The sequence below is a fragment of the Necator americanus genome, chromosome I (assembly GCF_031761385.1).
Source record: "Necator americanus strain Aroian chromosome I, whole genome shotgun sequence".
Classification (NCBI taxonomy): domain Eukaryota; kingdom Metazoa; phylum Nematoda; class Chromadorea; order Rhabditida; family Ancylostomatidae; genus Necator; species Necator americanus.
Window position 1 is genome coordinate 24,307,570 of NC_087371.1, and position 17,953 is coordinate 24,325,522.

General features: G+C 40.2%; 1 protein-coding gene across 2 annotated transcripts; it reads right to left on the reverse strand.

Annotated features, from left to right (window-relative positions):
• Positions 1-5,761: 5,761 nt before the first annotated feature.
• RB195_006718 (uncharacterized protein) lies at positions 5,762-17,377 on the reverse strand (the record flags this gene model as incomplete). 2 transcript variants are annotated; one of them, XM_064179952.1, is made up of 13 exons in its annotated part: positions 5,762-5,931; positions 6,040-6,171; positions 6,429-6,552; positions 9,200-9,301; positions 11,899-11,997; positions 12,049-12,110; positions 12,907-13,000; positions 14,586-14,724; positions 14,785-14,913; positions 16,175-16,253; positions 16,494-16,524; positions 16,599-16,627; positions 17,338-17,377. In XM_064179952.1, the coding sequence occupies 13 exons, from the start codon at positions 17,375-17,377 to the stop codon at positions 5,762-5,764; spliced, it is 1,230 nt and encodes a 409-aa protein (XP_064036866.1). The 2 variants fall into 2 exon arrangements, with proteins under 2 accessions (XP_064036866.1, XP_064036867.1); XM_064179951.1 differs by lacking the exons at positions 16,175-16,253; positions 16,494-16,524; positions 16,599-16,627; positions 17,338-17,377 and adding an exon at positions 15,767-15,807.
• Between the last annotated feature and the right edge of the window lie 576 nt (positions 17,378-17,953).

Here is a 17,953-nt window from a genome sequence, read left to right on the forward strand (position 1 = left end):
AAGCGAAAGAAAAAGAGAAAGAGCAGAAGCGGAATTGATGCGATGGAGGTTTCCAACCTGGAAATGGTTTTTTTTCTATTTTTTTATTTGTTTATTTTTTAATTAAGAAAAAATTTTTGGTTTGCAACGCTATTGCATGCTACTGGACAGTGAATGACAGGAACCATGGTACCGAACATTTGCCCCAATCCATAACAATTACCCTGATTTCCAGGGTATAAGACAGATCTTGCGCGTGCAAGCCTCACATATGGGAAAATTATATTTTTTTTTATAAATTCGCACGGATGAACACGAGAAGAAACAGAAAAATAAACATCAGAACAAATCAATAATCGAAAAAAGACAACTAAATCCACGAAAAAAATCCTCATCTTGGAATCAAAAACTTCCGAGATCTTCCTATGGAGTTGAGGCGGCCTTGTACACGGGAACGAGGATAATTAATGGGTTATTATTTTGTAGCTTGAGGAAGAGCTTAAAAAGATCAAAAATGAGGTGAGCCATCCAGAAAAGTGATCATCAACAAGGAAAAGTGTAAAGCTGCAAGACACACGAACACTACACATCAGTGCTCTCCGACTGTTCCAACTTATCCACCATCCGGTCCCTTTTCCTCGCGGATAGGTACAGTTGGTTCGTCAAGTAATCAAATTCTCGACCGCTATCCATGTCGCCGTTCTTCCTAGCATTGTTCTTGTACTCCTAAACACCGTCCGGCGCATCTGCTCCTAATTTCTAATTACGATCTTCATTACACGCTTGTGCGCAAACATTTTCGCGCGCGCGAATGGCACACAATCGTAATTACCGTACTCATTCGGTGCAGTTCCGTTGTGATGCTGTTGTACCGCACGACATATGGTGTTAGAGCGGTCGTAAACTCATTGGGTAATCAGCTGTCGAGGATTTTGGGAGGGGGCATGCCGAGGAGGCAGGAAGGTTATTGAGAAAATTCACGGCGAAGAGAGCAGGACTCCGGATTCACACTTTTCTTGGGTGTGTTCCAAAATTGTAGAGAATGAAACAAGTTTCACAATTCTCCCAAGTGCCCTGGAAGTGGATGTGGTACGTCCCAGTTTGTCTGGTACTACAGTTATTTGCAAGTCGAATGAATAGCCAACTAAGTCGATGTTTGACAAGAATAACGCGGAAACTGTGGAATATATTAGGGTGCTGGGAAAGTATCTGCCGAAACACGGCAAAATTCCAAAACAACACAACTTTTTAACAACATTTTATTATTCGACGAAATAATCTCCATCAACATCGATAACCTTCTGCCAACGTCTCACAAGATCACGGAATCATTTGGCGTAGAACTCCGGCGACTGAGACAATCCCATAGTGATCTCAATTATGTGCGCTGCACCTGTGCGTTTACTTTTTGAATAACTAGGATAGAATCGCACAGCAGAAACTCTAACGCTAACTTTTTTGTAGGGAATTACACCAGATGTTGTTATCAAGTTAGGGTTCATGAGAGTATAATATCTGCTACAAAGTAACAGCAGAGGATAAGGATGAAGTGTCTGGCTTCAGTCAATTCGCTTCGAATGCGTCAACGCATTCACTTCAATTCAGAATCGTTTGAGGTTCGCGAACGTGTAACTGGCCCATACAATGACTTGCGGTGGCTAGCCGATGCGTAAACTCAGTGTTTTTATCCTCCCAGACAAGTCTGGTACCAATCTATCGACCCCGGTGGGATGGAACGTTTGGTTCGCACTAGAGCGATGTTGAACCAACGATCAACCGCGCAATCACAGCGGAGCCTCTCACCCACTGCGTTACACCCGTCCGAGAAAATAACAATAAATTAATAAATAAATGTTGCGCATTAACCTCCGAATGTCCTAAACCGAATGATTGCGATACTCTTTGATTTTGGCAGGGTAAAAGGAACAAGTTATACAGCCATAGCTATGCAAAGAATGAACGTGTGTTGCGGCAAACGTGTCGCGACCACCTGAGTGATCCCATACTCTGTTCTGTATATACATTCTATACTGTGCATTTTTCATCTAAATAAAAATTCTGCATTTAATAAACTTGGAGAAATAATTTCTTCACAGTTTCACTTTTATGCATAATCGGATCAAAATGACCTGGCTTGTGGTGTTATTACATATCAGGTTGCGATCGACGTAGGATCCTTGCTAGATTCGTTCAGAGAGTGGAGACGAACTAGGCTCCGAAATTGCCTCTTCGAACGTTTACGCACGTGCGTATCCTTCACCTCATAAATTTAAGACCATTTATTTCATCCGACTTATCTTAGTTTTTTGTGTGAAAAAAATTAAAGCGATTGTTTCTTACATGTGGATAACGTAAATCTTGAATTTTTGGGAATAACTGTGAAAAAGTATTGGAAAAGATTACTTATTTAATTATGATTGAAGAAGAAAAAGTACTGCTAAGGTTAATTTTCTGGAAGTAAAGCTTGACGGGGACTGGTACTCTTCGTCAATGTTTAACTATAAATATGTGCTCTTCGCTGTGTTGCTTAAGATAAGTAAATTAAATAAATAAAATCAGACGATAATATTGAGAATAAAAACGAATAAAAATACTAAAATATTGAATATATCTCCAATACCCATGCAGACTTGTCAAGATTTCAAAACCATTAACATAAGAAAAAATAAAAAAAAACGTACCAGATATTTTTTTTTAATATTTTTTTATTACGAGACCAAGAACTCCTTGATCTCCTTGATCTTCGAATTCGAATGTATAGTGTAGTCAGAACGAATTATGAGGCAGTCACAAGGAAAGTTAGTTGGTTTTAAATTTTTGAGAAAAACCTCGGAAAAGTTATCGCGAGCTTAGTGAGAGACTAGCTCTGAATAAAGGACGTAGCCCAGGTGATTTCTGTATATTTTATTGTATTTATTATTATTTGTTATGCATTTGCACTTCTGTGTGTCTCTTCTCGAGCCTAGTGAGCAACTATATGCCAGCCCTCATCTACGCTTCTTCCCGCATCCCTAATTTGCTATCGAACCTGTGTACACATTGTCTGGTGCGGATCCCTACATGTGCAGCCCGAATTGACTATTCAAAAATGGCTGGAAAGGAGGCAAGGAAGATGGATCGCTTTCGCATGCCTCAGATTTGTGCGTTATGCTAATGAGACGAGGGCTCTAGCCTCAAGAGGTGTCATCTTACGAATCTGGACGCGGAGCACATCAACGACAAACTGGTGGACAGAGTTATTGGTGGTGCGAGTGTGTGGGGGCTCTGATCCCCCGGTCAAGTGATCGGAGGTTGGCCGAGGGGAGCGGGGTCTCTGGCGCTCGCATTCGATTTGCTGTCTCTTCAACAGCTCGTTGCTGCCTGCCTGGCTGGCCGCTTGTCGAATGCACCTGCCCTCAAGAGTGCTGCTGCCTGGATGTGCTTCGCCCCTCATCTGCATTCGCCCTTCCGAAAAACACACGTCACATCAAAATGGCATTTAGTGACAACCTGATACTCCACGGGGAATCATATGCGAATCATAAAATGCTAATCACCTATCCATCAACGACCGAGTAGAACACGGTTGTCTAAAGACTCAAGGAATGGAATCTGGGAGGAAAAACTCAGGAATTTAATTTAGCAAAATTTTTACCAACAATAAGAACTTAACTCTGGCTTTCACTGCTTCAAAACGGCGGATGCATGGATTTCATTTAAGCACCTCTTTTATAGTTTTCCGCCCACAGTTGCTCTCCTCTAATCACACATTGCTTCATTGAACACTGCTGTCCATCCAGGAGGAGGGAAACTAAAATTTAGAGCTTTAAAATCCCAATGAAGTAAGGGAATTGCTCCAATTTCAGACCTCAAATATCACAAACTCGAAAAGAAGTCTGGAATCTAAGAATAGTCCCAAGTAAACATCACAGACTCTTTTTTCCTCCATTTTCCATCTCGAAAATCGACGAACAGCGCCATCTAAATTGTGCTCCTAAGCATTTTTTTTTGGAAGCTTTCTTTCGAATTTTTTTCACGGAGTCACCCAAGTCTAGTTCTTTTTCCGGAAATCTATTTCAAATCCACTCAAAATTTATATTCAGCATATTCTATTTCTCTGAATGCAACGAATAGAAAATTTCCGGTTATAGTACCACTGGTTTGCGGCTAACGAACATTAAAGGTGTATAATTGCAAGTTGTGAGATCGATATCGATTTTTATGAATCATTCATCTTTGTATTTTGTCGCATGTTTCATAAATTTATCCGCCACAAAAAGGACTGCCCTAGGTTCCATTGAAAATAAATTAAAAAGCAGATTCTCTCTTTTTTCGATCCAGAAGAAATACGCTTTCCTTTTTTCCTCTTTTTTCTTCGTGTACCACTAGTAGATATGACTGAATATATCCTAACAATGAATAAAAATGACTGAATATATCCTAACAATGAGTTACATATGATGCACTGTACTGAGCCTCAGGGAGAAAAGATGAGCAGACGAAAGGTCCTACCCAGTAAGAAATTTGCAGCAATTATCTCTTTTTAACGCTATTGTAGTGAAATTGTGGACTGCAGTAGAAAAAAAAGAAAACTGTAGCAAGAAAATCTCGTATCCGGAAAAGCAAAGAACAAAAACCGAAGAAAAATGCCGCAGTGATTTAGCAGTGGCTATCTAAGGAAATATTAGTGAATTTGATGAAAAGCTATCATGAAAACTTAAAACAAAATGATATCGAATATCGAATAAAGATTTGTAGGATGAGGCACACAGTGAAAAAATAAATTATTTATTACAAAAAAAAAACAACCTGGACACAAGTAAATGATATGGGAGACTGATATTATGTATCACAATACACGACTGAATGGAGAGAAGACTATTCAAAAAAAAATAAACAAATCAAAAACAGCGGTGTGGGTCTCGGAGGGAATCCACAAAAGCAGCTTGTGCAGAGGTGCTGCTCATCGCTCAAAGTGAATGACTCGATATCGATGTTAGTTAGCGGACAGTATATCAACGGAAAAATATGGCAAAATTTGGCTAACCTTCGAGGATTTATTTTAGGGGATTCGTTGTGAGTATGACTGGCAACATAACGACTCGTAGCAAACCTTATGAGATCTGTTTGTGACTTTTTTTTCGAAACAGTCAGTGGACTTTAGGTATTCAACTATATATAAATATTTCGAGCATGAGATCAAATCATTTTTTAATAAAACCTCACAGCTGAGTAGAATTAAGCATTCTTTAAAGGAAAATGAAGAAAAATTCATTGACTACGGGTTTTTACATATCTAGAAAGCGTTTCTCGTGAGGACCAAAACTCGTAAAAAGTTTTTTTTTTTTAACTTTAAAGTTTATTTGTGAGAGAGTGACTTCGCTTAGACGCAAATTGAACTATTTTCTTTTCCTCATTCGAAAAAACAAGTCCATAAAAAGTGAAGAAGCTAATATCATAAATCAGTTTTAGAAGATTATCCTGGGATTTGGAAGTGTTGTGATGTGATCTTTGCCTGCGACATGAAACACTCTGCCTTCTTTTCGAAACAAAAAATAATAATATGCGGTTCAACTCGCATATTAGAATTTTTTCGATATCCACGACTAGTTCCGAACACTGTGGGCTGAATCATTTTTCTAGAATTGTTTCTAGAATTTTCTAGAATTCCTAGAACAGGTTTGCTACGTTTCACTAAACTAAGAACCTATCTATCAACTGCATGGTACCGGAACACTGTAAAACTTTGGTGATATAAGCACGAATCGAGCTAAAGCAATACGGAATAGACTGAGGCGGAGCGCTACCATCCGGCCATCGGGTGCGCTTTCAACTCCGTCGAATACATCGAAGGAAGCGGTTGGTATCCGCTCATATCGGGGTCGAAATCAGCAGGTAACAAAGTGGTCGGGATGGTCCCCACAACACCTCCTCCCGTTCCGGCCATAGGTGAAGTTCTTTCGCCGAAACCATCTGCAACTATTAAGCGTAAACGACGTCATTCGCAGGTGCTTTTCAAAGCTCGAAATAGCTGCCATATAACATGATACCATGCAAAATAAAATAATTCTTCGCCCTCACCGTGAACTAGAGGGTGTGGAGCGTCGGAGGCAACGGGAAACGCAGGTAGAGGCGGCAGTGAACCTCGTTCACCGTACGGATCACAGAAGAACCCGATCGGATGTTGACTGAAGAATCCCGGCGGAGGACCTTCTGCAAAAACGTCGTATAAGTCTTGGGACCGCGGATCTCATTCGAGTCAAGTGTTTTCCCTCTCAAAGGCTCAATCGTGCGTATGGTAATCATCGGTTTATGATGGTGTCACCTGCGGTCTGCGCATTATGACGCAACGCTCGTAATCACGGCAATCAACGCAAGGCTGGCACTTGCTGAGCCAATTGCGTCAGCGCATCCAGACGCCCAAGGAGGTCAGTAAGGTGAGAAGAGAAGAGAGTTAGGAGGAAGGATACCTGCAGCGAACATGTCCTGGCAAAGCTCGTCTCGTCCGCCTCGACTTCTTCTGGTCGGTCGAAAACCGCCAAACCTCAACTGCTTCATCCGTCGCTCTTTACTTCGACGATTTTGGAACCATACCTGAAACAAACCAAATCACATCGTCACTAAATGACTTCCCGGATCTGAGAAATGTCAAAGTCTCGTAAAACTTTTCTGAAGTGCTTTTTACGATGATTTTTTTTATTTTCCTGAAATATGGTGAGGTAGTCGCAGAATCACAGAGAGGTGGATTCCAATGTCAAATTAAACAAAAAAACTAGCTAGTAAATAAGTCGGACCCGCGATACTACAAGAAGTTTAGTAAGAAAGATTGCTATTATCGATTTTATTTGCGATTTTATCCTTAGCCTCAAACTTTTTTATGCTTTCTTTATCAACGTCGTGGAGACATCAATGATCTTCAAGTTTCTTCTCTTTCTTCAAACACCCTGAGTGTATTTATTTGGAAATATTGCACTGAGAAAAAAGATCCTTGCAGAAAAAAAAACACCTAAACACAACGACAAAAACAGACTGTTGCGTTTTATCAAGGAAAACGAAAATTCTGCATACATCCTTTTACAAGTAACTACCCGACAAATTTCGGAAAAAATTGGTTGAATGCAGCTGCATTCTTCTATCTACAAAATTTAGAGGATGAAGAATCTAAGTTCAAAATAAAAGCAAAAAACCTCTAGAAGGTTTTGCGATAATGGATTCCTGGAGAAAACGGAGGGCATCAGGATCAGAATCGAAGAGCAAGAGTTGAGCAAATGAAAGTCATTAAAAAAAATAGCAGAAAAATTCGACGAGTCCTTAGGAGTTTTCGAAGAATTTTTGTCCATTATGTCTAGGAGCATTCATTTTAACATTTTCACACACTGTCTTTCCTCAAGTAGAAAATTTGAAAAGGGCTCCGAAGAATCTCCCTTATCAACATTCACTAAAGAAAACAAACAGGAGATTGTATCAACTCACCGCTTTAAAACCTCCACTATAAATAATTTATAAGTAGAACGAATAATTTCCCAGGAAAAAAGTAAAAGAAGTAGATACGAGACAGACAGAAAAGTTACGAGCTTTTTTAAAGAACTCGTTTCAAGAATAGAAAAACTCAGTACTGTATTTCTTCACGTCACCTCCACTGACTGCAACGCTGCCTGACACTCCTTACATGCGGTCACCTGACATCTGCAACCACACTACCCGACCATGCTCGCTCTACCGTGTACAGCTTCCCGCAAACTTTTCAGCGTGGTCAAATCTGATTTTTCTAGAAATTTGCAGCATAAAAGAGGCTACAGGTGTTCGTACACTATTCAAATCCATTCTCCCTACAGACATAGCACACTTTTCTACCGTAGAATGTGAGCAGAGCAGAGGTATTTACGAGCAGGCTGTTCGAGCGGCGCGGATACGGTAATTGAATTGGCTTCCCGAGGGAGAAGCAGGTGAATTAAAGGGGGAAATGAGGAGCAGTTGAGAGGGCATGAGCTCGATGAAACGCAGACACGCTACCGAATCTAATCAACGATGACAGCCGGTGTGTCCGTGTGCTCGGCGATGCGACAAGGAGCTGAGCTGGCTCACCGCTTCAGCTCGGTAGCTCTCCTGGTTCTTCGTCAAATAATGAGGCTAGACCAGCCCTCAAGACGGTGGGACCGGCCAGTATTTCTTCTGGAGGTCTTGCGGGGTGTACTCAGAATAATATCAAGGCTTGGGAAGGGGAGAGGAGGAGTCTAATGGGTTATGCCTGGCATCAAAGACCGCGAACCATTTTCAGGCCTTTGATAAAGACGAGTTCGTCGAGACGTCACACCGCTAATGAAAGTTCACTAAAACCTCGTTGGCACAACGAGAAAACATAGGAAGTTTGTTGTAGTTTTTTCATACTTACAGATGAACCAGAAATGTTCTGGGCTAAGGCTCTGAAGAGGCTTCCATGAAAAAACCTCTTATTCAGCCTCTACATTTCCATGACGAGCCAATGGATATTACGGATGTCAGGTGAGAAGACGCAGATGTTGTATTTTCCTGAAGCTTATCCAATGCCGACGAAAATACAGGAAGGGTTACAGGATCTCTCATAATAAAAATCATATCACATTTCGACAGAGCTACTGGAATTATCGACAAAAAGGACATGAAAGAAGTTTTTCCCTTTCTTTTCTTTCATTGATATCATGGAGCGCCAACCATGGATTTTTGTCGCAAACTCTGGCTGAGGTTAACACTGTAAGCATTTATGTGTCGGCTTAACACGTGCTAATAACTATCAAAAATTAAATTTATTAAAATCAAGTCTGGATAGAAAATTCACCACATGAGTTAATTGCCCGCAATTATCGGTTATAATTATACTTGAACGATGTGCTATGTACTTCAAAAATTAAAGAAATTTTGTCACTTTTCTATAGTACTATGTGCCTAAATGCTAGGTACTGTAGAATCTTTTTTTTTTAAAAAGCGCCACAGAAGTAGAAGTACAGATGATCTACAGTCGTAATCGATAATAAGCATAGGTACCCATATTCGATAAAATCGAAATGTGTCCGAGTGAAACTTTGCCCACACATCGCATCTTATGGGACTCGTAAAAACTACAATGTTGATTAATTTTTCAACGATGAGTTAACAAAGAGATCTCACATATATTACGTCATGTATAATTTGGTGACAGCCAATTCACATCACAGAGAAATCCCGGATCAACCCTGGTAAGCCTCGCTCGGACAAGAACACTCACCTGGATAACCCTCATGTTCAATCCAGTTTCCTGTGCCAGCTGCTCCCGAATATGTCGAGTTGGCTTCGGTGTGGACGCGAATGCATTCTTCAATGTCTCCAACTAGAATGAAATAAATCACTCCATGCCCACACCTGACTACGCCAAAAGAAATCCCCTTAATAACAACGACTGTACGGGATAAGGAGTTTATTGATTCAGGCAACAGAGAGCTTGCCTCAATCGATGAGAATGGACGTGAGAAAGCACGTATTTTAGTGAAAAAAACTAACGATGTGGTTAGTCATTGTATGGGAAACGCTGACAAGGAGTGGGTGATCCTACAGTAATCCACAAAAGGCGTACGGATGACTGGACAGGTATGTATGTGGTTGGAGGGAAAAGAGTGTATTGAGGAAAGAGATGAAAAGAGATTATGCATGCTAACAAAAGGGTAAAGAAAAGAAATGAACCGAGGAAAGGAGTGATCTGAGTGAGGTCAAAGAGTATTTCCTCCTGTCTAGAAAAAAGGAAAAAAGCAGATAACAGAAATGGAAAGGGACAGGTAAAAAAGCCCGCAAAAAGGTTACCTCGGAAAAAAAGTTAGAGATTATGAAGATCATCACATAAAAGTAAATTCACACAGTACGACTTACATAAATACAAGAAAAGCGAATGCGGAAGAATTTCCAGTGAAAGCGAAATATTGGCATTAGCAACATCAACGACACATTATCTACATTATAAAAGGAAGAATTTTTTTCTATTCCGCGTATTTCCAGTAGATCACGGTTTTCCTTATTATCAGTAGGTTCCAAAATATTTTAAATTGTCTTTTATGTCTTCTTTTTTTTTGTCTCGATTTTCAATCTTTTTCACAGTTTTGAAAAGTACGTTTTTTGATGCACTAAACATTTATTCCAGAAGAAGCAGCTCTCTCCTCGTCCATTGCGTTACAAATTGTGAATTGATAAGAAAAATAAAGGATCTGCATGCTCTACGGAACTGACCTTCGAGCAAAGGTTACAACAAAAGGTAAAAATAAATATATGTTGACTACGATTTTCACACTGAAATTTGACTAAATCTTATATCGGAACTTCAATTTTAACAGATTATTTTGACTACAAGACATTTTCATAACTTCATGTATACAGTATGACAGTCCTTTATCGTCTCCTTTCAAATCAAATAGAATAATTTTGTTCCGACTATTCCAGAAAATAAAGCACAATTTTTTTTCAACCAAAGTGTACAATAGCGGCAATAAATATTAATCTTTAAATATTTTGAAAAGGGAATATTTTGAAAGTGCTATGCGAAAATACTTTCACAAAAACTTTGTAAGCCAGCAAACCGAAGTGTCAAAAATTCCAAGAATTAATTGAAATGATTTAAAATGGAACGCTGGAGTCTATCAGATCACTTCGATTATGTACCTTTTAGTAAAATTTGAAAATCTTGATTTTGTTTGATAAACAAATTTTGATTAAAAATTTGTCCAGAAAAAAAGAAGCTGATGACCAAAAACGAATAGAATGGTCAAATTCTCTGCTGCAATGCAGTACACATGATCTCATCGGATCCTTTCTGTTCCGTTGCCGCTTGACTCAGTTTGAGTCTTCAGCAAAGCGTCAGGGCGAGCGGCTCCTGGATACGCAGAGTGATCGGCGCTGCTTATCGCGACTATTCGCGAGTGATCGAAATGTGCTTTGGTGGCTTTGTGTTCGTTTTCTATAGAATTCATCCAGAAGGTGTTTGAAATGCTGCGATTGGAATGTTTCCGAGCACATGAAAGGCGCATGCGGCGTCCATACAACAACTTCATTGCACTTTTACTCATTTTTACTTTCCTTTCATTTTTTTTCATTTCTTCCATTCATTGCTTTTTCATTTCTTTTATCTCTTTATATTCCGCTTTGGGTTTAATTACACAAATTTAAAGTTGAATAAAGTGGTGGCGCGTACGAAACCACTGAACCATCCCTTAAAATGCTCCTTTTGAAACATTTATTTTGAACAAAACCCTTAATTATTGTAGCCGATGATCAACGATTTACGAATTTCTACACAGTATCCTGTTAGGTACATCCTTACTTGGGGATGATTTACAAAACTCGATCAAAATAACTCGAAAACATGTATTACTTATATCAAGAAAACCAACTGCTAGACTTCACTTTTTTTTCAGCTTCAGCAGGAATCAAAAAATCCACCAACCGGAGTCTTGGATGCATTGTGGTATCTTCGCTTTTACAACGACTGTCTAATAGAATTTTTTTCTTTTTCTATGAGGCTAAATCCTGTGTAAGTCTTATAACACATGATTATATAAATTTTTCGTACTATTTGTATTTTATTATTATTTTTTCGTCTTGTCTTTCGTCGTGTTACTAATTTTCCCAAAACTTTTCTTTAGAAGTTTTTTTTTAGAAATCTTTTAAACTCTTTAGGGCAGAAACAAAATCGTCGCTTAGAAATACGTAGCTGGAAAGTATATTTTCGCTTTCGGCAAGCTCAAAAGACATCCTGATTTTAATTAAAAGCGGTGTCAAAGACGTTAATTAGAAGCGCAGTTAGTTCAGATCTCAGAGGAGATTACAAGAGATTACCCAGAGGAGATCAAGCCGTGATTCACACAAAACGAAGCGCTTACGAAAAGCTCGATTACGACAGATAGTACTTAGAGAAATTCAAGTGCTAACTATCCTAGAACAAACCTGTTTCGCCTTAATCGTTGTTCGAGGTCCCCGTCGCTTAGCCGCCGCCGCATCGTCCTTACCCTCTCCATCACCGCCCTCCGTTTCGTCGACAGGGACCTGCGACAGGAATTAATCATTGTGGCGAGAAATTTCGGGATTTCAGCTTACATCTTCAGAACCATCCACGTTCTCCTCCTCGGCATCCGAATTGCAATCCGAGCTGTTGGACACTAAAACATGGGTTGCTTTAAAAAATCTCTGCACTTAGTTATGGCAGAGCCTGACTTCTTTGACTCTCCAACCGTTTGAGAGGAAGTCTTGAAAAAGTTTCTATGTGCTCACCGAATCTATCAGAACATGTTTCGACAAAGAAAAATAGGAAGATAAGAGGAAATTACTGAAATTATTTGTAAAACCTAAGATGAAATGTGTGCTCATCTTATTTCAGTTCTATTAATTAATGTTACTTACTTTTGGGTACCACAACAAATCCGAATTCTATGAATAGGTAACTATGCTTTTTTTCCTTCAGAATGTTCTATTTACTTTTAAACAAGTCTCGAATTTAGGAATAAGATGTAAAGTTAAGATTTGTGTTGGAAAATTAAGGAATTGGTGACTAGAAGCGATTGTAGGGCAGAATGAAACTCTTCATCCTTCACTAATCCATTGCGGTCAGGAACAAGATCATCTTAGAACCAGATGTGATGCGCAAACATGGCGGCGTACTGTAGTTAAGATTAGGATTATCCGCGCGCGCATTTCCCTTACTGTGGGCGCAGCTGACGAAAGCGGTATTCTTTGGGAAAATCCATAACCACAGGAAATCGATCCGACACTTTGAAAATATTTCCGTGAGTTTGTGTCACTGGCAGCGATTGCGGCGTTTCAAAGCGCCGAGCGCGAATGGATTCGACACAGCTGAGTGGTCGAGCCTTTTGTGTCGTTGGCACCTCGACACCACTCCCGAATCAGCATAATCCTCACTTTTTGTAGATGATCTGAACGAGTCAACGTGAAGGTTACCTGGTCGATTCGACGTCGACGAGGGAGTGGAACTTTTCGTGGCATTTTGAAAGTCCTGTTGACAAACGAAACGATTTCCTTCGAGGATGTAAAGCTGAAATATTGCTCCTGCACAAATGGACGGATATACAGAAGAAAAATTGAAACATTTTATTCAAGTAGGGGCGAGTTCGAGTTTTTTTGTTTCGCATCGAACAAAAAAAGTTGACTTAATTGGATGTTGCCCTTTATTGTAAGAAGCAAGGTAAATTATCCCCTGGTAAATTTGCCATCACATGCCAGGAAAAAATGCTGAATTTTCAGAGAAAATGTGAAGAAAGTAGATCCATAACTTACTGTTTCCGAAAAAATTACTGGTAGAATAAATGAGAGACCTCTCATCAAATCTGCGCCTTCAACTAAAATGGAAAAATCGCCAAAAGAGACTTTCTATGATTGTGGAATTATCGCCACTTGGAAAAATCTAAAGTTTGAAGTCATGTACTTGTTATATGCTTAAATTTTAGAGAAAATGAAACAAGGAGAACAGAAGTGAGCGTTCCTACAAAGACCTTCAGTAAAGTCTGCAACAATTTTTTCTTAGTTGGTTACAAAATCACAGACAGCAACGAGGAAGGAAGAAGATTTAAATTTTAAGTAACTTATTTTAGTTAGTTACTTCAGGTCTTTACCCAGTCAATTATTTCAAATTTTCATCAGTTTTGCCCCGAAAAACTTCAAAATCACATCATCATCATTTAGCGATAAAACCTCTACTACTTTTTCCAAAATTCCAATTTCTTTTCAAGAATCATAAAAATTACACCCATCTGTTCCCTTTTTCGTTTCCGTGCGGATCAAACCTCTCACTTATTGAGATAACCTCAGGAGGGTGTTGAAACGTCGATTCCGCCAGCGGAAGAGACGCTATCACAACATCAACCTTCGAGACAGCTCGGCCCCAGTTTCGCCGAAACTCCCTTCGACCGAGCTGTTCCTGCTAGCCCATGGGAATATTTCTCGAAAAGACGAATAGCTTCCCCAAAGATTGCTCACAAACATTTTCATATGCTCGGGAACCACTGAACGAGTAAGGTTGCTTGAAAGGTGAGCGCTCGCATTTCACCGCGATTACGTGGGAAAATTGGGTTCTACAGATTTTTCAGTTTTACAGGAATTTCTAAGCGAACTACTGGGTTGACGTTTGCCAACGATGAGATTGATGACGATGACGACGAGATTTCATAAAAACTAAAAATATGAGAATTCGTGGGGAAAAGTGAAACGAATAGGGAGGACTACATTCATACGATTAAGAACTCAATGAAATCTGAGACAGTGGATGCGGCACATACGTTTCTGGAATTCTAGGATGGATCAATTATTCAAATGATAAGGAAAAGACAACAATGGGAACATTCTGGATTCATTCCTTAGACAGGAACAAACGTTTGTAGGGACTGACGGTCTGACCACAACTTAGGGGGATTTTCAAAAGTAAGCTTCGATATTCCGCAGGAAAAAAAAAACCTAGCAAAAGACAGTTCTACTCAGAGAGAAGAAAAACAGCGAGTTTCTTCCAGAAGATGTCCTTAAAACAGATCGGTAAAGCTTTAGAAAACAGAAAGAAAGAACCAAATCCGCACTCACGTAATATTGAAAAAGTATTAAAATAGAAATGGCGTTGGATAAATATTCACCTGTTCCCCAGTGTCAAGGCGTCGTCGACAGACAGAACACTGAAAACACTGGATATGAAACACCTTGTCCCGAGCTTTCCGAACTAAATCCTCTTTTTCCAACGCTCCATCGCATCCTGCACATCGTTGACCGTACCTCCTAGAAAAAGTAGTAAATGCCTGCGAAGAAGCACATCCGAAAAAAAAATCGTCTACAAACCTCGTAAAATCGGTCCTGCACAGAATAAGACCATCACGACTGAAGCACGTTTCACTCATTGGTGACAAGCAATCGGAACATCGGAGACATGCTTGATGCCAAGATTTCCCTACTACGTTGAATACATACCTAAAAAGTAGTGATTCCAGCATCTTAATCACCATAAATCTGGGATTCCCAGCCGTTTGCGTAGAGATACGGAGCCGGTGCAATTCATGTGCTACGCAAAATATCCCCAGGGAAGAATCTTGTGCTATACTTCCTCCATAGTGTTCATCCAAGCTGTGGTCTGCGTCATTAATGACAATTTTTGTTTTGCGTCTGCGCATTTACTGAGAGGGTAGGGGAAATGAATGATATCACCAGCAATAATTTCCTTTGGAGTCTCTCTGATCATAAAAGCAGAAAATCCAGGAATTCACAGGTCAGAGACCCATTCAGTTTAAATTGTACTGCAAATTTCCGAAGAAATGCTCGTAATATCGGAGTACGACAAAGAAAAGACTGCTTAGTAGGTTTTTTTTCACTTCATCTGCATAAATCAAAGATGGATCGAAATCTGCGTCGTCGTGCGAACGTCCGGGGACAACGGCTGACTCCCTCAAGGCGCATTCATCATCGCCAAGAACGAAGTGAATACTAACGGGACCATCGCCATGCAGGCTGCTCTTGTAAAAGATTAGAAGGAAATGACAACAAGAAACTAAAGACAGGAAACGGCAGCAACAGAACACGGCGAGAAGAATACAGTATACTGATTAGAGCTGCATGTTGAAGAAGTGGAAACAGCTGTAGCGACAGCAGCCGCAGCCGCAGCAGCAGCACATTCAATTACCGAGTTGATTGGGTATGAGAGGTGTTTTTGACGTGGAACTGCAGACGATTCCCGCCACCTCGTGCCGTGTCGTGGATATTTCGCCGTCGCGAGAACGCGCAGAAGTACCAACCACTGATTATTGATGACATGCATACAGTATCTCACCTGTCGAGAATAGGTTGAGCACAGCCGGCGCACTCGTTCATGTCTCTGCTTGGAAATGGGCGTGGCGGCCGCGCATAAGGCTACGGTACCGTTGCCCTAGTCGTGTGGGCGGGGCGATGACGAACCCCGTCCGGGCCGTCGAAAGGGGCGAATTTTGGGCCATGAGGACCAGTTGCTATGAGGGCTCATGGCGATCGTTCATGAGGCACAAGGACACACACACACTCGGACGCATGTCAGCAAATGCACGCTACTCGACCATGTTCATTATGGCTAGGCAAATGGAGAAGTTTTATTACGCAAAGCAATTACCAGCCAGATAGATAGCGAGGGAATGGGAAATTTGGAAGACTCGTGAGAGATATGAAACGAAAACGAATGCGAAATACGTGCGCCCAGAACACTCACCGCTCATGGGATGGGCCTCCACTACCGGCCGGCGATCCTTGCCACAGATACAACACGCCCGATCCGTTTCCCCGTTCGACTCGACGTAGTCGACAGCTTTGAACTTTTTATCAGCTGGAACAGGTGTTCATCCTTGTATTGACGACGTAAGCAAATTTCTCGCTGTGTGCTAAAACACAAGATGACCATACAAAAATTAGTCAGGTCATTTGGTGTCCGGCAAAAAAGTACGTCAAAAAAAAAGTTTGACTTGGATTTTTTTTGTTCCCATGAAAAGTTGATTGCAGCTCAATATGATTGTCTTAGATTCAGATTTAACCGGGTGATGAATCCATTCCTTTATCTTGGTCCTGAAATAGAAATCATTCGCGCTAAGAACTAGAAGGATAGAAATTCATTACATTTCATCGGATTCACTTACAACCTTTTTTGGGAACGAAACGTCCGGATCATCTTAATCAATGGTTCCTCAACCAAGAGGAAATTTTTCCAAACTTAGAATATTTTGCTGAACAGAGCTAAAAAGAAACTGATCGATAATCCTCGGTGTATTTACGATTTTAAGAGGTTTCACTGTGTCACTCAAATGGGAACTACTTAATGGGGAAATTCGAAGACTCAGAACCAAAGGAAATGATCGAAGGTTGTTTTGAAAGTAAGAAGTGTGCGAAAAGAATCTTAGATCTACACACTGCAGGGAAAACTCATCTCAATGTAGATCGAGCCCTTTTGATCGTTCTCACTTTGCAGATAAATGAATAGTATAGTATTTTTGTCGAGAAAGTCTAACAAATTCCTTTATGTCGTCAATTCCCACAAAGCCATCACAAACCTAACTTTTCGTTATTTTCTTTTCTGGCTGTTTTTACGGAACTGTTATAACTACACGTTGACAATTTATAATCTCAAAAACGCGGTGGACCAAAGAATGACAGTTCCTTCTCTAGTAATCCATGGTGAAAAAATCCATGCGGTTTTCTTTAGCAATTGAGAACAAACTCTTGAAGCTTAACAAAACTTCTGAAACAGGAGTAGTTGCAGATAATTTCAATTCTTTCCCGTTTCCTGGTCACGTGCCAGACAGTTCTCATTGGTTCGTTATTTCACGAGAACCAGTGGAATTAAATCTGTCGGCGACCTTCATTCGTTTCCATATTTGTTACCTTTAACATAGTTATGCGAGTACCTAGTGGTCTTGTGCATTGAAAGGAAACACCATAATTGGAGAAGTTGGCTCCTAGCCAACGCATTCAAAAATAACCAATGAGGTCCTTCTTGACTCTGTCCGCCCTCATTTCGCACAGATCCACTGCAACTGTTTGCAGTTTTACTTACGTTACGGGTCGCACTTTGATCTACTCATATCTATAATTGACTGTAGCTGAGAAATACGTCCTATACTCCAGGATTTGGGCTACTATCGGTCTGAACAGGGGAAACGGTTGCCATGATCATTTCAGTTCTCTTCCGCATTATTATCGTTTCGAATAGAATATTTCGGATAAAATAAGTGAAATGAGAGGTTGACGAGAGAAATCACATTATAAAATCATGCAGTGTCTGGCGACAGGACCCAACCACAATCCAACCAGAACGTAGATACGAAGTGGGAGAAGTATATTGCACTTTAATTTACGAATTCCTTTGTATACTTGAGTACATTACTATGAACTAAAACATTTCTAGAAGAGCCTGAACGATTTCACACAAGTTTTATTACAAAGTATGCATTAACGTACACACCCATAAGTATAACAAGCATGATACAAGTTGGAAATG